Source organism: Metopolophium dirhodum, chromosome 7, assembly GCF_019925205.1.
Source record: "Metopolophium dirhodum isolate CAU chromosome 7, ASM1992520v1, whole genome shotgun sequence".
Classification (NCBI taxonomy): Eukaryota; Metazoa; Arthropoda; class Insecta; order Hemiptera; family Aphididae; genus Metopolophium; species Metopolophium dirhodum.
The window spans coordinates 31,840,959-31,863,569 of NC_083566.1; the positions used below are offsets into that span (position 1 = coordinate 31,840,959).

The 22,611-nt window shown below is 32.4% G+C and overlaps 2 protein-coding genes across 2 annotated transcripts; both read left to right on the top strand.

The window, feature by feature from the left end:
• Positions 1-1,165: 1,165 nt before the first annotated feature.
• Positions 1,166-8,529, top strand: LOC132949172 (uncharacterized). Its single transcript, XM_061019943.1, is given in 8 exon segments — positions 1,166-1,696; positions 1,698-2,079; positions 2,771-2,893; positions 3,672-3,815; positions 6,153-6,403; positions 7,233-7,341; positions 8,263-8,330; positions 8,332-8,529. Coding segments are annotated over 8 exon segments (1,806 nt in total).
• Positions 8,530-11,370: 2,841 nt separating this feature from the next.
• On the top strand, positions 11,371-21,975 carry LOC132948153 (remodeling and spacing factor 1-like). Its single transcript, XM_061018497.1, has 18 exons — positions 11,371-11,651; positions 12,877-13,061; positions 13,126-13,322; positions 13,387-16,067; positions 16,447-16,560; positions 16,642-16,758; positions 17,213-17,338; positions 17,434-17,535; positions 17,638-17,837; positions 17,900-18,042; positions 18,118-18,296; positions 18,398-18,567; positions 18,628-18,942; positions 19,009-19,241; positions 20,020-20,141; positions 20,227-20,444; positions 20,521-20,622; positions 20,715-21,975. The coding sequence occupies exons 1-18, from the start codon at positions 11,495-11,497 to the stop codon at positions 21,786-21,788; spliced, it is 6,435 nt and encodes a 2,144-aa protein (XP_060874480.1). The 5' UTR covers positions 11,371-11,494; the 3' UTR covers positions 21,789-21,975.
• The last annotated feature ends 636 nt before the right edge of the window (positions 21,976-22,611 follow it).

Sequence of the window (22,611 nt, forward strand, 5' to 3'; positions counted from 1 at the left end):
TATGAAGCAAAGAAATAATATTTAATTTTAAATTGTATTGAGTTTCACAAATTGGAGACTGCAGAACTATTTTAATTATAAACAAAAAAGAATAAATACAATTTAAATATTGAATGCATCATCCAAAAATGTTTGATTAGGAAAAGATAGCAGGTAAACCATTTGTTTTAACTTTTATTGTATTTATGGTAGTTGAGTATGTAAAACACACCTATGAGAACGGATTATTTTTCAGTCCTTAAAATCATTCTGAAAGTATTTTTCATTTCACTATACCTCATTTGTCCTTACCCGGAGTAATAAGTGAAGCATTTTAACTGCTCTAAACGGTAGGTAAGACTGCAGACAAACGCGAATAAAAAACAAATCATTGTAAAACTGTAAGTCATACTATAACCATAACTTATCTCACGAATCACATATATTTTGAAAAAGAAAATATTAATTGAAAGTAACAGGTAGGAGGTAGGTACCTCCTAATATAGTAATATATTATATAATAAATAATAATATTTACTTAAATAAATTATTTTTATTGAAGTAGGGCCGTAGGGGTGACTGAGGGAGGTACTGTTACCTAAGCATGAACATATTGACTGCATTATCTCAATGTCTCGGATTTTTAAAACATAGGCTTCAATATTTTTTTATTTTTTTAAAAATAAATGTAAAATGACCGTTACAACCCCTACCTCAGGAGAATACCACCCACTTATATAAAACATATTTTTTTAAATGATGGTTCAAACATGACAAATTAAATAATTAATTTATCATTAGTTCAAACTAAAAGTGTTCTTCATATAGATAGTTATTGAAAACAAATATCAATAGATAATACTGAGTAGATTGATTATCAACACATTTTATACATTCATGGGCGGAAATCCATTAAAACTTCAGGGGAGGCCTAACATTATTAACATCAATGTGAGCCGGGGGGGGGGGGGGGAGAGAGCTTCGATCCTACAAAACTAAAAAAAGGAGTGGGCTTGACGGACTTTTTGGGGGGCTGACGACACTGACTAGCTTTAACTTTTAGGTACCTAGATTCGGTGTAACTGTAGTGTAAGATGCCGGTGGTGGTAAATTACAACTACATTAATATTAATAAATAACAACTATTTTGGTTATTATGGATACAACGAAATAGATGTTTTTGTTTATGTTTTTCGACCACAGCATCCGTTTACCTAAAATGTTTTGGTTGAACCTATCGATATTGATCGTGACGACGGGTCAGTGGTGGGTTTACCGGGGAACAGTGTCGGCAGCGGCGGCGGCAGTCGTCGGATATGATGAGCCGTACGACTACGGCTACGGCAGTGCAGACAACGACCGATCGGATTTAAGATACCTCCAAAAACAAATTGACAATATAATGACGGTCTCGTCCATCGGTCGACCGGCCGTCAGACACACGTTTGGCGCTGTATCGAAAGCTACCACGTCGCGGTCCCGGCTGTCCGCCGGCTTTTACAAACAGCACCGTCCGAATGTCATCGATAAAAAACACGCCGCGCGCCGTCGCTTCACGCACCGCCCGAAGGACGTCACCGTCGGCCGCGACGGTGCGGTCAACGCGAAAAACGTCACTAGCGACGACTACATCGACGACGGCGGTCCGAAGACCACGAAGTCCACCGCCGCCGCCCGAATCCTGTTCGGCACCGAAAACGAGTGCGTGTCAACCAACCCCCGGGCGGGCTTGCGTGTGTTACATGACCGACTTTTTGGATCTGATCTGCCAACGTTTGGATGAGGCGGCGGTGGCTGGCGACGACGACGAAGACGAGACGGCCGCTTTACGGTGTCGGTCGTTCAAGCCTGTCCCGGCTGCGTTTATCATTTATCCTGGTACCGCAGCCGGCGGCGATGGGACCAGTACTGCCACGACCGATGCCTCTGTCGTTTCCGCGCACGACTCAGCTGATGTGATGGTTGAGCGAAACGGTGGCAAAAGCGGTGGTCGTGGCCGAGGTGGTGTCGGCGACGAAAAGGCTGCGGTAACCACCCCCATGGGGAAGGAAATAGATTTTGACAAAGTTGTAAGCTACCAACTGGAGAAGTCCTCGGACGGTAAGCAGTAAGCTCAGACGTAATCTGTGTGTTTGCGTGTGTGTCGGAGTGCTTAGCACCCCTAAAATTCATATGAGCACCCCCAAATTTTTAACAGCATCATCGAATTTTTATTGACTTTAATATTTTGCCATAGGTATTTGGAATTTTGTATACAATTATTTCTAAGACCTAATCATTTTCATATAATAATAATATCAGAACAATAATATAGATCATAATGTATTATGTTATAGGTAGATAATTGTTTATATTAAGATTAATGCGAAGGTGTATAAAATTAAGGTGTATGCATGGAGAGGGGTTTGGGGGGCAAAGCTGATCACTGACCACTGATCACTTTAGTTGACATAAATCTAGCACCCCCCATAAATTTAACCCAAATTGCGCCTATGGTTATACACCTTTACATTAGAAGCTATTGTCCCCCCCCCCCCCTAGTGATTTATGATCTATCGTATACTATCACACTATGTAATATATTAATTTATGTTACACTGGTTAAATATTGTGATCAGCATTGTAAAATTATTGTTCAGTCATACAAAGCTTATATTTAGCATACAGGAATACCATATAGGTAGTTTATCCTTATCCTTCTTTGCAATTTTCACAACTATAATATTTTAATTTTTTAGAGCCAATATGGCTTTACTTGTATCTTTGTTTATACCAAACATCTATTACTTAGATCACTACGCAGTGCAATACGCTCTGGTCGGGAGCGATGCCAAAGTCCAATGTTTGATCAACGGCAATGGAACAAGAATGAATGCTTTCAAATGGGACTTTAAAAAGGGCAAAAATACAACGAGTAAATATATATATAAAACTATACAGCACAATTTGTATCGGTTAAACAATAATTATTCCATCCTACACTTAGCACGACATACTGTCCTACTTACTAAACTATAGCTACGAAGTGTAACCTGCAGATGTGCCTGCACATTAGGGGGATTGTCCCGATATGTATGTATGCGTCCCACTTTTTAAGTTGTCCCATTTTCACGAAAATGTCTGATGTACTACATATAATAATATATAATATATTATATTTATTTAATTTATTTTTCAACCAATAGATATAATCATTCTTATTATTTCGGTATTCAGGTATAAGATGAATAAAAAATTTACAATTTTAAAATACTCATAACTCGCGTTAAAATTAAAATATAATAAAAAGTCCAAGAGGTTGACTAGATAATAATCTTACCTTTAGATTTTATAAGAGGTCAATTCGCTCTAATTTTTATACTAACGGAGCTACACGTGTTCTGCTGAGCGTATAACTTGTTATGTTACGCACTTGTAAGACGGAGACAACACATGCGGGTATAACGTCCTCTTAATAAGTTAACTATTTACTTATAAAAGTTAAAATGTACTGTTAAAATTATATTTTATTCCTATTAAGTATATCTCAAATATTGTTTTTCTAATATTTGGAATATAAAAATGAAATGTGTTAATGTGTATTTCAATTGTATTTAATATAAGTATCCATCGGTAATTATAGGTAATATCACACTTTTAGTCAAAACAATTATTATATAATATATTATATAACGTATTGTATTCTTTTTCAGATTCTACGGTAACCGGCGCTGACACGAATATCTTATTGATATTGGGTTTGGAACCCGGAGACAGCAATAATTACACTTGCATACCAACAATGGATGCGGCCGGAGGCATTAGAAATGGCACTTCCTACAAGCATTACGTTGTAGGTAAATAATATATTAATATATCATAATATCATTAATATTATGTCTCGCGGTGTTTAATAATAATAATGGTGATGATTATTATTATACTACTAATAATAAAACGAACGCGTGTCTTCACAGTTCACACTAACTGAGCACATAAATTATATTATAATATATTAATATCTACTCAAAAAACAATTTTATTTCCTCTAAATTAGGTACATTTTGTTATATTTGTTACTATTTTCAGTTTTATAAATAATGTAAACAAGGTGTAATTGTGTAACAGAAATATATGATAAAAGTTATTACATAATATTATTAGTAATTTACATCTGTCAGATCTTTCTGTTACACCCTTGCACCCTGCATATTATTATATATACCTATATATAAATCCTTACTGAGGATTTGTTTAGGCACGAGTACCTATTAATTTGTTAGTGTGGCACATACCTACCACTATACCAAGGGATTCAAGGGTTATTATTATCATGCCTAAAACTCAGATTTGACTGGTGGGTTGGGTGGGTAGATTATTATTTTCAACACACTTCTTCTTCTTATCGAGTCCGGTGCTGGGGCTCTAGAGAAAAATATACTGTGTGCCACTGCTAACAACAATGAAAAAGTAAAAATTGTGATTGGAATCCTAATTCCTAATAATGATTTGGTAATGTTGGTCATTAGTAATGATTAACTTAAATAGTCGTACATCGGGGGTGATATAAAAACATTGTAAAAGACCATCATCGTCAGTACTAATAAATACCGTTTATATAATAATACCTACGTTTATATACATTTGTAAAGCCGTTAAAAAAGCCATTTACGAGATCCACGGTTTAGCGGTTTACAATACCCTCGGCGGCGGCGGTTGTACGCACGAAATAGTCGTTTCTGTGCAAAATCAGTTGCCCATTTCCATGCGTACCGAACTATGTCCCGAGGGATCGTCGCAGTACGCGTGCGACGTCATCGTTGAAAAACCAAAATGTACCGAAGACAAAGTAATAATGCACTATACTTTATTAATTTATTATATATCAATATACGGTATACCACTTACCAATTAGGTACCAGGGTCGTCGGGTTCATCCACCGAACATATTTCTGGGGCTGGACGAATTAATTGCCCTAATGCCCTGTGTACGTAACTGAGAGGGAAATAATGTACCTTGTTTTCCAATCCAAATATTCAATATAAAATATTATAACAGTACTTTTATAGCCACCAGAGAAAAACAGTATTAAAACAGAGGTGTTTCCAGGAATTTCCAATAGAGGCTGAGGGGTAGATGGCTGTTATAAAAAATTACCAGCTTAATGCCACATAGCCACATAGGTATAAAGTTAGGGAGTGCTAAAATAATGTTTGCCACAACTCCTTAGAGCTTAGAGGGGCCTAAAGGTTTTCTTATATTTAATTTATTTTCTACTAAATCAATCAAACAGGTAGTTATTTAATTAAATCATTTTTATAAACTAATGAAAACATGTTACTATGGTACTACACTACACCTACATGCTATAACACCCCCTTCCCCACAATCTAGAACCTAGATCCTAATACAATATACATAAATATTATATTGCATATGTGTATTGAACAAGTTTTGTAATTTTGAAATAGAGAACAATGGAAATAAAATATTTGGTAACATTGAACGACAAGGCCAATTATTTGACTCGGATCAGAACTAGCAAGAAAGGTCGAGTTGCTCTGCGCTACCAAAAACTATTAGCCAGAATATCCAAAGTCTTAGCTTCAAACCTTAACAAAACGTTGACAGTTCAAAGTGAATATGCATTCACACACACACACACCCGGGCAGAAGTAGAATATTATTATCGGAGTATTTGGAACTAAAAAATCAAATTTGGGACCATTTGTTTATTAGTTATAACTTTATAAGTATTTCAAGTATTTGATAAGTTCAGATGAGTGGAATAGTGTTCAGGTACCCCTGTACCACTCTAATCCGCTCATCAAACCTTTAAATACTTACAGCTTATAATTCATAAACCATACTGTCTAAAATTCGATTTTTATGTAGAAGTACCTACTCCAAAAAATATTCTGCTTTGAAATTGTGAAGAAAAGTGTAGAAATTAAAAAATAATAACTACGAAAAATAGAAAAAATTAAATTTATAAACAACTTAAAATGATGTAAAAAAATTTTTAAAAACGTTAATAATTATTGAAATAATATGAGTGTTTACGTTAAATGGATCAACCGGTGTATACAAATAGCACATACAATTTTGAAGCCCTATGTGCTGTGTTCTACACGATTTAATTTTATCTGTTCACTTGTTATGTGCACTCACATAGGTATTTTCTGTTTTTCAGTAATGTCCAAGTTGTCGTTGATCGACACACATTTTGAACCGGACTACAGCCGAATGAATATAAAAAAATTTGTCTTCTGTGCACCAGGTTTCGGTATTCGGGAAGTGTTCTGCGCTGCTTGTCCTCCACACCATTATAGTCCGGATAAATCGATTAAATGTTTGAAATGCGCCAAGGGTTTCCATCAGCCGGTTGCCGGATCGGAAAAGTGCGTCAAGTGTCGAAATATTTTTGCCAATGGCTGTTATATGGTAGGTACCTATAATATTATACTGCACTATAGGTATCCACCGTATCATGTCCTCACGAAAATCTGTATTTTAATGACGTTAATTTTTTAACACGCACTTGAATCATTTAAAATACCTATAAATTATTAATATAACATATAAGAACAATTTTGTATTTATATTTTATAAACTATAATTTAAACTAAAATCAGTTACTATTAATATTAATAACAATTACTAAATAGTACATATGGGTGATATATATATTATTATTTATTGGTTATTATTATAGATAGTGAAAAAAGTGGTCGTAGGAAAACATATCCCCCTCCCTACTATTTTACCACCCCTAACGGCTATTTTGAAATAAAAATAGGAATACTAGGATGCATTTTTAACGAAATGCTTAATTATTATTTAAAATATTTTAAAGTTGCACAATCACTATGTGCCTAAATGTGTTCTCAATGTCGACTCAATTAACTTGCCCACGGCCCACTTTTGACCACTTATGATATATAGGATACAGCTATTTGTATTTAGATTTTAGATTATCTAAGGTGGTACATCACACATTCGTATTAAATATTAATATATATATATATATGTATCTATAAATACGATGTCATATTATATTCATGGGTGCCCATAGGGGGGGTGCTGGGTGCCATGCCCCCCCGCGATTTTAGTTAATATTAATTGTTATATCCTTTGTAAAAACAAAAAACTGTACGTGCTGTGTTATACTGTTATCAGAGATTTTCGAATTCCCCCCCCCCCGCTCTGGTTTATATTACTGTAGATGCCCTTGATTATACTGTCATACTATAACATCTATATGTGTTTGCAGAAAGAAGTTTCACCAAAAGTTTATTGGTTTGTGGGTTTATTAATTATATTAATATTCTCAGTCCTCGTGACTTCCTGTGCATGTTGTTGCCGCGAAGAGAACGAAAAAAGTAAGCTTATATAACTACCTATATTATTGTCAGTATGCATATATCAGTAAATGTTAATATAAATATAGAACAAGTCATGTATTATAGTTATTATACCATAGGCAGTCCATAGTATACTATTATCAGTGGCGTGCTCGATGTGTTTTTCAAAGGGGGTATAAACTGTTAACTATTCTCAGACCACGTTATGTATAGAAATTAGCAGTAAATATATATTCATTGCTTTATTATATATGTTGTATGAGAAAAATAAGCTAAAGGGGGTGGGGACACCTTCATCCCACCCCATGAGCACACCCCTGACTATTATAGTATATTGTATATAACAGTGAATCACTACTATAAAATTAAATTAAAATACAATTATTCTACAGATTTTTGAAATTCTACACAGAGTATGTTATATGTCCCCAGTCCCCGCTTTATCATTATACCCCCCCCCCCCCTACACAAAGCCACAAAGGGTGCTTATGATTGTAGCCTGGTAGTGATTTTAAAAGGACTACAAAAATGTGGGTACCAACACTAGAAAACTGAAATGACGCCCTTGCAGTAGTAACTATAGTAGGTAAAGTACTATTCGAGCACATGGTAAAAAAAAATACTAGGTATTATATAATATAATATTATAGGCGTTAAGCCATATAGAAGTATACCTACTTTACTTTTCCTCTGATATAGTGATATGTATCATGTATACATATTATATTATATTATGTATACTCATCATTTTTGGTGTATATGGTGATGCTTACAAGGACTACTAACAAAGTAGCCTCTGTCCACTCCTTATTTAAAATTTAGTCTACTTTGAACTCACCATAGTTTTACCACCCCATGAACAATAAAAAATCGTATGTTTAGTCAAATATAATTATTATTTGATTGACAAACTATTCAAATTTGTATTACATATTTCAGACATAAAGATAATACCAAGGAAAATAAGGAAAAAATTTAAAAAAACTAAAAAGTACAGTAAGTCGTCTCCCCCCCCAAATGGAAGAAACATCAGACAATAGTAGTGTTATAAGCAAAGGTTATGGTAAATTAAAAAACCATTTATTAAAGTTTAAAAAAAAATCTAAATCTAAAAAAATCGATTCAAAAATATCATTCAATAACGTACACGAAAAATATGGTCAACGGATTCAGGATGATAACATTACCGAAGAGAAAAACGACTGATTAATTCTTATTTTTGTAAAAATTGTGTATAATTATTTGATTTTTTTATTCTTACTATTGAATACATAATTCTCTTTTTTTCTTCATATAGTATAAATGTATAATTATATTTTTAATCGTCTATCTAGTATTTACACATATCCATCTGATTTCAAAACATATAATATTAAATATAATATAGGTATATATAGTTTTTAAGTTTAGAAATGATACATTATACTTTATATATCTATCTATATACATATACATATAGTCATATAGGAGACTGCCCCTATTCACTCATCAACTCCCAGACCAAACCACTGGGCCTAGAGACTTGACATTTTGTACAGACGTTCCTTAAGCTATGTAGGGATGCACTAAGAAAGGATTTTTGGAAATTCCATCCCTAAAGGGGAAAATAAAGGGTTGAAAGAATACAACAGTAGCGCCATCAATCAAGCAATATTTAATTTAAATATTATACAACATTGGTTTTAAAATATAAAACGTGCGTACTTGATATTTGGAATAGTGGTGCCTTTATTGATCTAGATGTGCAATAAGAAGGGATTTTCTGATATTCACATTTTAAAGAAGTGGTCAAACAGGGATCTTTAGATTCACGATGGAAATTTAAATTTTTTTTTTGGTTTATTTATGGTTGCTTTTGGTTACAGGTTATACATACGAATTATTTCATAAAGCTAATTACGCCAATTTGTCCGTAAAAATAAAATAACCCCCAAAATATATTAATATATAAATACTAAATGCCTCTAAAAATTTGGGATGATAAACTATATGACTTCAATACTATTTTAGGTACCTACACTAGTAGGTACACCGTATAAACATTTTTTTGAACTACAAGGATATACTAATATTATAGTAATATTAGGTTTTATTTTATTACCGACCTCGCTGTGTCCGCAATCTACCGCAGGTAGATTGCCTACCTGATAATAATATATACTGTTCACATAACACCATAAGCGAGTCTCACGGGCAACGCCACGCAGGATGGCTAAAAATTAAAATATGATATGATTTATTTCTGTGATTAATTGGGTTTATCTTAAAATTTAAATTTTAAACGCTTGAAAAATTCAAGACGATCAGTATAGGTAATAGGTAGATAATTATAGGTATTATGTTATGATTAAAATGTTTAATATTAAATCTTTTTCTGTTGCTTTACACACTATGCGTTTTTGAACAGTTAACGTAATTTGTCATTCTCCAAAGAAGCCACAATAGTATCATCATAATATCTAGAATAAGGAATTCTTTCAATGACCCATTTTAAATATGATAAAAAGCCCCATTATTGTGTTGTGGATATATTAATAGTAATTCAACTAATAGAAAATATACAAAAGGTTTGTAAAAGGTAATAATATTAGAGCTAGCATAATATTATTATACATAATCATAAATTTATTAAGTATTATCAGCGTTCACCGCTCGGATCATTTTTATATTATTTAAATAGGTAAGTCGGTTTGTTGTCATCTCAATGCTCAAGATCTATACATATGAATACTGTGATTTTGCTTATGTTTTCGCTAAATTAAAACAACGTCTGTAAACTTATCTTATATAATATAGACATATAGAGTTACTTATAACTTATAAACTAGGTAATAATAATCATAATACCTATAGTAAGTTGTTAAAATGTATGACATAAGTCATGTACCTAAGTAGTACCTATTGAAAATTACATCCCCTGATACGGCCCTGATAGCACTATTGGTGTATTTTCGAACGCACAGGTTAAGACATATTACTACTTAGTACTCTCTAAACTTTCCCGATATCTTTAAGAACAATCCCTGAAACTTTCGCTAAAATCGGTCGAAATGTGATGAGTCTACAATCTACAAACATAATAAAAATAATCGAAGCATTTTTACTGTCCCAAAAGGTGATGGCATACACAAATAAAAATAATAAAACAAAAAAAAAACACATCATTGTAAAATGAATACATTCATCACTCCGTTTAGAATCTAAAATAACTATATAAAATAGCCAGGAACCACATTAATGGACAAATAGTGGTGACCGGCGCTACTGTACGCAGTGTCGTAGCAATGATTGTGAAATGGGTGGTGGGAGGGGGTTTATTATAAATTATACCATGTTTTTTTTACAGTTTTCATATATAAATAATACATTTATTAGGATAAAAATAGCCAATGGTGGTTGGGATTAAACACCACTCCCCCCCCCCCCGACAGTTCACTGAAGAGGCAGGGTAGTCAGCTGCTCTTCGCCTCTTCATACAGCAAGCTTAACTTTTTTCAAATATTATATCTTGAATCAAGTGACTGTTTTTAAAAATATAAGGCTAATTATATTAGGTACCAACAATTCTAACCCCCCCCCCCCCCCCCATCAGACGTCTACGCACGCCAACGGATATCTTAATTCGTGGTGAGGACTGAGGACGATGGCTTGGCTCGAGATAATAATAATATGTTGGTTGTGATTTGTGACAGTGTGTCTGTATAAGTTTAATATCTGGTGTATTTCAAAATGATTTAAAGTTGCCCCTCCCTCGACACAGCTTCAGGTACGCCACTATTTACAAGGTGCAGTATTGCACTAGTGCACTCGGTATAGCTATACAATGATTGTTGAAATTCGAAACGCACAACCTACCTATCATAATATCCATATTATACAACAACAAACATAATACAAAAATAATAATATTATTATTATTACTAATTATTTAATAAATATCGTACGTAGTATTTATACGTAACTGGTAGACCAATGGTGGTTGTGGCAATGGCAACACTGTTTTTTTCCGGTTCAAAAAGTGGGATATCAAAATGGTGGCGGACGTATTCGTGATAGGTATTTTGTTTTGTTTTTTATTTATGTTTTGATTTTGGTTCGCGAAAATTCAAATTCTTCATTCAGAGTCCCAAACAATGTAACGTCGGCACACGTTGGATTGCCGAATCCTAAAATGACCGCTTCGCCAGTGGCCGAGGCACAGGACGTGTGTGCATCGGATCCAAACTTTGCGGTTATATTTGCTTTCTGCGAACGGTTCGGAGACAGTTGTGGTGTTACTATTCCTACGTTCCAAGAGCTACAAGAAATGTTAGAGAAAACTACCGAAGGTAAACGCGATAATCTATTATGACTATATATCTTGTGCACACTATTATGTGTTGGATGACGGTACATAATATAATCGTATGTTCAGACATTATTCAGTTTATACAGTCCAACGCTTGTTGTCGATTGAAACACCAAACTACTCGATCAGTCGCTTGATTCTATTAACTTAATCAAACACTTATAAAACCATATCAATGTAATCCGATAAACATAGATACACTTATCAACATTATATTTTATGTATACAATAATTCAATGTTTGTTATTTTTAACGTATGTTAACTATAGGTAGGTTTACTTCTTCTATTGAATTAAACAAAGTTAGGTAGTGTAAACAACAAATGTAGGTAATGTTAGGTATACTATATTTTTGTAATTCATTCAATAACGAAAACATTTGTTTTTATTAATATTGGCATTTTTTGTTAACTAATACACAATTTTTATTATCTAGGTATATATAAATACATTATGTACATAATACACATATACAAGATATACATAAATATTGATATTTACAACATACATTTGACCTTAAAGGTGATCAACTTTAGTATATTATTGCTTTTTTAAGTCTATTTATTTGTCTATTTTTGTGTTGATTCATACAATTTGTCAATATTTCTATTTTATATTATTATTATTGATATTGGATAATATTTTATCAATTCTTATGAATATTAATTTGTTGCATTTAATAAATGTTCCTATGTTTATATTTTTCCAAAAAAGAAAATATATACAAAATCACAGGTTGATTAGTTTGATAAGATAATTTGTTATCAGTTTTAGTTTTAAAATTAATTTATAAATTATAAATTATTGGATAGTAGATATTTGATATATAGAAATAAAATGTATTATAAAATTAGTAATTCAGTGGATTAGATAGGGTTTTTATTTAAATGCAGTTTAAGCTGATACTTTTTTTTAAGACTTAACTCAGAGACCGCGCACAGTTAGTTAAAAAAAAAATAAATCGGAATTGTACAAATTATAGATAATCAAGTTATTAAAAAATAAAAATAAAAAAATTATTAAGATAAAGTTATCACTCCAATAATCTAATTTGCTGTTGGATCAGCTCAAGTACAAATTATTTCCCTTTAATTTAGTATCAGTTTGTTTTATTAATATTTAATTCAATTAATTTAAGTTAAGTAATAGATTTTAATTTACCTTTTTAAAAATAAATTACTTAGCAGCATATTGTGTTGTTTTTAGTTCCAGATGCATTAGTTGATTTACATATAAAGTTATTGCGCAGAGTCAAAAAAAGTGTACATGCAGAAAAATGGGAAAGAGCAGTTTTAAAATTCTGTCAAGAATATTCTATACCAGAATTTTGGGAATTAGAACACTATGGATACAAAGGAATTTCTGTAAAACTAAAATTAAGGATTTTAAAAGTAATATAGTACCTAACCTTTGTACAATGATAATGTTAACATAATTTTTCTTTTTTTTCACAAGACTCTTTTTGAAGCGCAATTTGACAGTAATGTCAAATTTAAGTCTGAAGTTAATAAATTAGAGAGCTCTACACTTCATTCTCAACCACTGGGTTGGGATAGATTAGGCGTAGCTTATTGGGTCCAATTTGACAGAGCATGTAATCTTCGAGTTTACAAGGAAGACATTGATGAAGATACTTGGAAAATCGTGGCAAAGTAAATTTTGTAGTAATTTTTAATTTATGTATTTATTTAAATTATATTTCATAAATTTTTTTAGAGATCGAAGCACCTTAGTTAATCTTATAAATGAATTATCTGGAGAAAAAGACAACACTCTTGACGACATTGAAGACAGTAATAGTATTGAAACTGGTTCAGATGGTTCAGATGGATTGTCTTCAAATCGGAATTCAGAAAAGCAATCTACTATGCTAACAAATAGTGCTCCTATTATTGAAGATAACAAAAAAGAATGTAGTACTACAGAATCAACTAATGTTGAATTAGAAACAAATGAATTTGATCCAAAAGAAAATCCTCTTGATAAACCTAATAATTATAAAAGAAAATTGAAAGAGGATGACAATACATCAAATAAAAGTATTATTCCTATTGTTGGAGAAGAGATTGAAGAATCTGTGATGATTGTAAAAGGTGAAGGTTCTGGGCAGGAATGTGATACTGGTAATCCTGATGAAACAAATACTCAAAATGATACATCAAAAAATGAAGATGTAAAAAAACCAAAATTATGGAGTATTGAAGCTATTTGTAGTTCATCTAAAGAAGTCAAAGAAGAAATAGTTTCTGTTCCTAAAACTGGATTTTTTTTTGGCGATGATTCTGTACCATGTTTTAACAATGTTTCTAATGGAGAAAATTCTTGTACTGATGACAACAAATTAGAAGTGGTTTCATCAAACAAAAATATCGAAGAATGGAAAAAAAATAAAAAAATTAATGAAGACCTAAATAAAAATAAAAAAACCGATGAAGAATTAAAAAATAAAAAAACTGATGAAGAATCAAATAAAAATAAAACACTGGACGAAGTTGATACTACTATACCACATAGCATCAAATCTTTAAATTTAGATGAATTTTCTTGTAAAAATGTTTCAAAGCAATCAGTTTTTAATATTAAAATCCATGAAGAAGAAGTTCAGATCACAGAAAGAAAAGCTAATGAGGTATTTACAAAATCTGAATCCAGTATAAAACATAATTCAACAAATGTTTATGGCTCAACATCATTTGACAGCTATAGTAAACCTCAAGAGTCCCAGATAAATAATATGACAGAAATTGTTGCATGTAATAAAGATAATCAACCACAAATTAGTTACAAAACTAATAAATATGATACAGATTATAAGGTCGAATGCAAAAAAATTAAAGTTGATCAAATTAATGATCAACCAACAGATCTAACTAATTCTGATATTCAAATGGGTAAAAAAATAAAAGAACAAGAAAGTTTAAGTGTGAAATTAGAAGAAAACACAAAAAGCAATATTGATCAACAATTAAAAGAAAATATAAAAGAAGGAATAGATCAACAGTTAGAAAATGATCAAGAATCAAAACCTAAAGTTGGTGAACCTATTAAAATTGATAAACATACACTTAACTATAAAATACAATCAAATGAACAATTGACAGGTAAAATCAATCAAAGTGATGATGGAAAAATAGTAGATAACAGTGGTGAAAAAATCATATCAAATGAATCATTTGCAAACACAGTTGGCCAATATACTGACATTAATGAACAACCAAGTATTGATGTAGTTGAGCAAAATACATGCATGTTAGATACATCATTATCAAATGTAGTTGACCAAAGTATTATTACTGATAATCAAATATTGGCTAACAAATGCTCCACAATTGATATAGAAGTACCAGTAGATAATTTAGTTGAAGAAAATGAACCAGAACAATTATCTGAAAATACTGAACATGTTAAAAATACTGATGATTTGAAAACTAATGATGCTTATTCTAATAATGACAACTTAATAAGAAATGCAATTGCTAGTAGTAGTAAAGCATATGATCAAACTTCAACAGACAATGTCGATCAATACTCCACAACCATAAAACAATTTGTTGGTAATCAAAATAATAATACATCTAAGAAAACATCACATAACATAAGCAATATTATTGACACTGATGTGATTGTGATTAACGATAGTGTTGAAACAAATAAACAAATAATTAATTCTGGTGATATTGAAATTAAGCAACTAGAAAATTTTCAGATTACAAATGAGAAAAACATTTCTCAAGAAAAAAAATCATCTGTTTCAAATATAGATTGCCCAAAAGATTTTAGTAATAAACATAGCTTAAATAAAATATTACAAAAATTGGATGATATTAAGGAAATGTCAGTATGTCCAAACTCTAAATCTTCTAATGTTGATTTAGAAGTAGACCAAATTGGTTTAGTGAAATCAGAGGTCGAAATAAATGTAGAAGAATCAAATTTAAAGAGCAAGGATATTTTGAAGGATTTAACTGTAAGAAAAGAAGATAAATTAACAGAAAATGAAAATAATATTTCACTCATAAATCCAAGTGTACTAGAAAATCAAAGAGAAATTGTTGATGCGATTAATAATGTAGCAAAAAGTGATAAAGATTACAAACTATCAACATTAGCAATGGAACAATGTAAAAAAGATGAAATAAAACAGGAAAATTTAAATGTGAATCATGCCGAAATTAAACAAAATAAGGCTAAAAAAGAAAAGCACAAATTATTTAATGTCGTATATGATACTGATACTGATGTTTGTAATGAAGAAAAATTAAATTTAAAAGAATTTAAAAGTATTCCGTGTAACAAAGACAACCCTGCGCAAGATTTATCTGTACAAGAGAGTAAATTGGAAATGGAATCTCTAATGGAGATTGGTGAAGATAGTGCTGTTGACATTTTTCATAGCGGTAAAATAAAAAAAAATATATACAATTTATAATTTTAACAAAATTAAAAATATTTAAAGTTGTCTGATGACTGATTTTGATTCTAAAAAAATATTTGAATTCAGCAGAAAAATGTTTGTAGATACTAGTTGTACAAAACACTTGGTTTTTAATTTTAATTTTAATTATGTTTTGAAAAAATTTATATTTTCAAGTTTTCTATAAATTACAGTTTACAATAATATAAGATTTATGATCTATAGACAATTGTCTGTTGAATTCAAATTTTTTTATCAGAATTAACTTCAGACAAAGTAAATTAACTTTAATTTTGTCAAAATCATATGACCATTTTCTTTTTGTTACTTTACTATATTTTTACTCGAATGTCTTTTATTAGATAAAAATGTTATCAACAAATCAATCAAAATTTACAAGAACCTAGAAGACAAAGAAAAACATACAAATTCTGATAAAGATATATTAAATAAAAATCTCAAAATAAAAATAAAGGGTAAGTTAACTATAGAAATTAAATTAATTTAAAAGCAATTACCATAAATCATAAAATAATACATGTTTAAAATTATTCAAGATCCGGACGAGGAAGCTATATTAAAACCTTCTGAAGAAGAAATTGTTACTACACCAGATTGTGAGGATATATATGAAAATTCCGATGAAACTAACCAAGAGACATTTCAGAAAAGTCGTAAGTATTGATATAATTATTTAATTATTATAATTTTTAGATTCTGAATAAAGATGGGAACATATTAATATTACAATAATATTATTTTTATTTTTCTGTAGACTTCTTTAGACAATTAAAAAGTTTCATGGAGCCATTATCAATTGTAATTGGTTCTTTGATAAGTTTTTTTTAGTAGTTTCCAAAGTGTAAAGAAAAAACTGCTGGCAACTAACAGATCTTAGCAAGCAGCTTCTGCCCAAAACCAATTTCTGAATGCAATGATTTTTTTTTCTTTCAAATTTATTACAGTGATCATTCATCATTATCGTATACAAGTGTTCTTGTTACAGCCGGGTCTCAAGTGTCAGGCTTGTTTTTTGTTGTTTTGAAATGGTTGTCTATGATTAAAACTATACAATTAATTCATATTATTTTATTTCCTTAAAATGTAAATTTTGTATTTGACTTTTAGCTAAAGAAGAGTTTGATGATAGCGTAGTTGTAGCTCAATCTTTTGAAGAAGATTACAATAAAAGTGAAGAAGAGGAAGTTACTGATGAAACACCAAAAAAGAAAGGGAGACCTGGGCGAAAAAAGGGTAAATATTTATAAGATAAATTTTCTCAAATTTTTTAATAATATTTGGTTATTTGTACATGTATTTAAAACAGTCATTGTAATTTTTTATGCTAGGTAAAAGAGGAAGAGCTAAAAAAATTATTACAGTCAAGCAAGAAAGTAAAAGTATTGTAGAAGAAAAAGTAAAACGACCATACAAACCTCGTCAAAAGAAAGGTAATGTTTTATTTTGTATTTCACATAATAGTAATCTATTATTAATTATAACAATAATTACATTTTAGAATCGTATTAAATTATAAATTTATGTCTTAACAGTTGTTACCATATCAGAAGAAGTGACTGTGTTTCCAGAGCCAGCTAGTGATGACAATGTGCGTAGATCAAGGCGTATTGCTGAAATAAAAATAAAAGAACAATTTATTCCTACTACACAATATGACGATATTGATATACCATTAAAGAGTCCAAAGAAAAAAGATAAAGCTGGAAAAAAAGGGGCAACACCCTCCAAAAAGGTACATTCATTCATATTAATGTATGCCAAAAACATTGTACTAATAACATATTTATCACTTAGTTCGAAAATGCTGAAGAATCTGATGATGAAGATGAAGAAGATCCTATTTCTAAAAAGTTCAAGAAAAAGAAGAGGAAAGGAAAATCTGATTCCTTGAAGAAAATCAACATGATAAATCCTTGGAATGTTGACTCTGAATCTAGGTATGCAAATTTATTTTTATATTATATTATTGGACCAATATTTTTTGTTAATAAAATTGTCAACAATATTTCCAGCTCTTCCGAAAATAACATAGGATTATTTGAAGACTACGATCATGAAGAAGAGGAAGAAATTCCTAGACCTGGAATTGAGCCTAATATATCAGACCATGAATTTTCCCCTGAGTCAGATATTAACGATGAAGATGAAGAGTATTTACCTGAAAAAAGAGCACGGACTGCTCATAAAAAAGGTTCTTTTTATGAATATAATTTCTTAAAAATTTTATTGCAGACTTGTTATATTATAACAAAAATGAATGATGTTTTTTTTTTTTTTTTTATCTTTTTACAGATGAAGGTGAACAGTTAAAAGATGACATGTGTCAAAAATGTAACAAAAGCGATCAACCTGAATGGATTTTGCTATGCGATACCTGTAATCAAGGGTGGCATGCATCTTGTCTTCGCCCTCCACTTATGGTGATCCCTGACGGTGACTGGTACTGTCCACCGTGTCGTCATGTAAGTACATTTATATTCCATTAAGTACTGACAATTTTCTAATTTTAAATATTTTTATAGCAAGCTCTGTTGAATGCATTAAAAGACACTTTAAAAAGATATGATGGTGAATCGAAAAAAAGAGAAAATGAAGAATTGAGACGTAAACGGTTGGCATATGTAGGAATAAGTCTTCAAAACGTTATATCATCAAAAACGGAAGAAGTGAAATCTGAAAAACTGCCTGTAGTTCATCAGTCTTCTGAAGATGATGAAGACGAATCAGAATCAGAAGAATATGACTCAGAACCATTGTACACTTTAAGAGCTCGGCGACAAGCTAATGTCAGTTACCGTTTTAACGATTATGATGACATGATAAACGAAGCAATTTTAGTAAGAATTTGTTTAGTAAAAATAAATCTATTATGCAGTCAGTACTTATTCTTTTGATTTTTTCAGGAAGAGACTGGTGCTGATGATTCTGCAGCAAAAAAATCACCCGAAGTGAAAACTGATAAAAATGATAATGATGAAAATAATGATTCTGATTCTGATGAAAATGACAAGGGTAGACAGGATTCACCAATCGCACCAGCATTGTTACATTTGAGGGGGCGAAAAAAATCAAAAAAGCTCACAAATCTAGATATCAGTTCAGACGATGGATCCGACGAAGATTTTAAAGGGCCTTCGTATGTTCAATATTATAATTTAATTTATCTTAATATATAATACATTTCTTCAGTCCGTGTGTAAGTATTCAAACTCCTAACGGCTGCACTGATTTTGATGATATATATTGTATGTGCTTAAGTGGGTTCTTGAATGGTTTAAATTCACGATTGGACTCGGTAGGCCCAACCCGGGAGGTGCTCAAATAAAGATTTTGAGATTTACAATAGAAATTTTTGTTTATAAATGGTTGCTATTGGTTATAGGCGAAATAATGAGTAGAAATTAGTATATAAATACTTGCCATTAGTTACTCCGGCAAATGAGGTAAAAGCAACCATAAAATCGTCATGTTTATGGTTTCGAATAAAGAAATTATATTTTAAAACAAATATGAGAGTTGAATTTATATTTGTAGATATTATATAGGTACACTAAACCTATAAAACTACTTAACCGAATTTGTAAACATTTCAAATTGTTATGATTATAAAAGATTTTTATAACGTTTTCAATAAAAGATCAATAGGTTACTTGAAACTTGGAGGATGTTTATAGAATAATTAAGGGGTGGAAATCAAAAACGATTGCCAAAATACTGATTTTTTAGGAGATTATTTTGTTTATCTAAATGTTTGAAATTGGTTACATATTATATTAATATTATAATAAATGAGAAAAAATATGGCATAATATATATTGTGCACAAATATATTTATTAAAAAATCTTTGGCCTCGAGAACGTCGAGCAGGACAGCTAGTATCTGTATATAAATAAAAGATGTTTGTTAATTTTAGAGACGGGGACGATGATTACGATGACGATTTGAGCGAGTATAGTGACGATTCTGTCAAAAGACGGCCACAACCAACACGACGGTCTGTGCGAAACCGAAAAAACGTGGTTGATCCTGACTTTAGTAAGAAATTCATTAAGACACTATTTTATAGTACTGGTAAATGATTGGTATACAACTGTTAATCATGTAAACTCTGTAAATTTAGTCAATGACGATTCGAGTGAAGACAGTGATCAACGTTCCAAAAAAAAGAGATCAAGACCTTGGTCAGATTCTTCGAATAGCGAAGAAGAAGACTTAACGTGGGGAAAAAAGAAAAAAAAACGTACAAATGCGTACTCATCTTCGTCATTATTGTCCAAATCGACCAAAGGGTCTAAAAGGAAACGTAGCGAAAACGATGGTGCCCGAAAATTTAAAAAGGTTGTTTAATTATACTATGTAAATAATAAATGTACAATTTGTTTGTGGTGGTTTTTTAAAACTTTTTTGTACTTAGATCAAATTCGGTATGAATTCGGATTCAGATTCAGACGGCCAACCCAAGAGAAGGACAAGAGGACGACAAATAACTTACGCCGAATCCGACGATTCCGAAGAAGTAAAATTACATCATAATATATTAATATATAATTATTGGTTTACAATACTAAACAACAGTGGCCATACTAATGGGAAATAATTGTTCTTTAGGTAGTCCTAACGAAAAAGCGTAAGGTAGGGAGTGACGAAGAAGATGAATATGTGTTGAACGACGAGGAATTGGAAGCCGAGAACGAAGACCATACTTTAGAAGTGGACGAAGACGATGCGCTGGCCAGTAACGATGAGAAGGATGAAGAAGACGTCTACGATGAAGAAGCAGTAGACGAGGAAGAGGAGAACGAGGACGAGGACGAAGAGGAAGAGGTCAACCCGAAACTTGCGATATCCTCATCAGGGCCATCTACAAGTAATGTCGCACATCAGACTGTCGTTAAACCGTCGCTATCCGCTGTTGTCCAATCGGTCATCAGGGAACCGTTATCCTCATCATCCGATCCAGTGGCCGCCGAACCGCATCATGGGGCACACCCACGACTGTTGCCACCGGCAGTTGCTCAACGATCGGACAAACAAACGTTGTCGCCAGTCGTCGACCCCAATCTAGGGTCACCGGATAAGCGAAAGCGCCCCCCACAGCACCAGCCGAAAAAGTGTCCGTCGCCCAACCCTCTGGTGGACTTCGGGGCGGGTGCCGGCTACCCATATGCTCCGGACGCCACCAAAGTGGCGGTGTCCGCTGTCCCGCCATCGCCCGCACACGTCGCGTACATCAGACCGCCAGCAGCCGTGTCTGCTGCTGCAGGAGTGTTCAAGACCATGGTGCCGCGAACTGCGGGTGACGTGGGTTTTCCCGTCGCGCCGGTCCCGTACCGGACGGCAGCCAATAAAATGACCGGTCCGGCTGCCTACCTGTCTCCGCCGCCGCCACCTCAGGTGCAACAAGTGTACCAGGCGCCGACGCCGCAGCCGCAACCGCAACCTCCGTCAACCAGTTATTCGCCGTATCCAATCGATTACGCCGCCACCGGAGCACCGCTACCACCTCCACCACCGACGATCGCGTTCCGAAACGTGCTCGTAGCGCCGCCGTCGCACGAGCATGCTCTGCTGCCCAGTGCGTCACAGCAGCAGCAGCAATCGGCAACGGGGGGCGGAGACAGTGAATTCGGCGGGCTCGTTTCGTATTTTTCCAGTCAACAAGAAGACGATTTTGACACATGATGATCTCGTCAATCTCCGCCGTATTATTATTATTATTATTTTTATTATTATTGTAATTATTTTTCTCCTTTTTTTCTTTTTGTTCCCTCCATCAACTTATCGTATCTTACTGTTCTATTATAGTTATGAAAACTTGGCTGCTTGTATGTTGTTGTTATTATTAATTTAGAATTCTTTTATTCTTTTATTCTTTTTTGATTTTGAGTCTAAACAGATAAATCTAGGGCAATTAAGGGGATTGGAAGTGGTTATTTTTTGTCTAACACTCGTGGAACAGGAATTTCGACATGTTTTCATTCCAACGCACCAATTGATCTTGGTGATAGGATAATAATTCTAAAAACAGATTTGAATTTGTCGTGAAGTCTACTTGAGATCGATTTCCTCAGATTTTTAAATTTTTGATTTAAGCTACTCAAAAAATTAAAATTTCCATTTCTTTCTTTAGTACAATTTTTTTTAGAATTTATGGAGATAAATATGTAAGAAAGTCGATTTTGACAAATTATGATAAATTTAAATCGATTTTTAGAATTCTTATCGCTTCACTGTCTAGATCAATCGGTATGTTGGGATAAAAATGAGTCTAAACTCCAATGTTCCTATGTGTTAGACAAAATAAGAAAATCACCACTTTCAATTCTCTTAATGTGGTTGTGTGCACGGCTTGTCCATTTTAAATAGTAGGGTAAGCAACTACACACATAGAAACATCAAAGTACTATAACTACCTACTAATTATAATACCACAATTCACAATCAAAATTGATTGCCAATAGTTGTATAATCACGATCCAAAAGAAATGCATAAAATATTCACCAT

Bases quoted from the DNA above. Each gene is read 5' to 3' on its own strand.
- LOC132948153 (XM_061018497.1), top strand. From the start codon at position 11,495: ATGACCGCTTCGCCAGTGGCCGAGGCACAGGACGTGTGTGCATCGGAT. The intron at 16,759-17,212 runs GTAAGTATTGAT...TTTGACTTTTAG, and splicing joins AGAGACATTTCAGAAAAGTC to CTAAAGAAGAGTTTGATGAT. The intron at 20,623-20,714 runs GTAAAATTACAT...ATTGTTCTTTAG, and splicing joins AATCCGACGATTCCGAAGAA to GTAGTCCTAACGAAAAAGCG.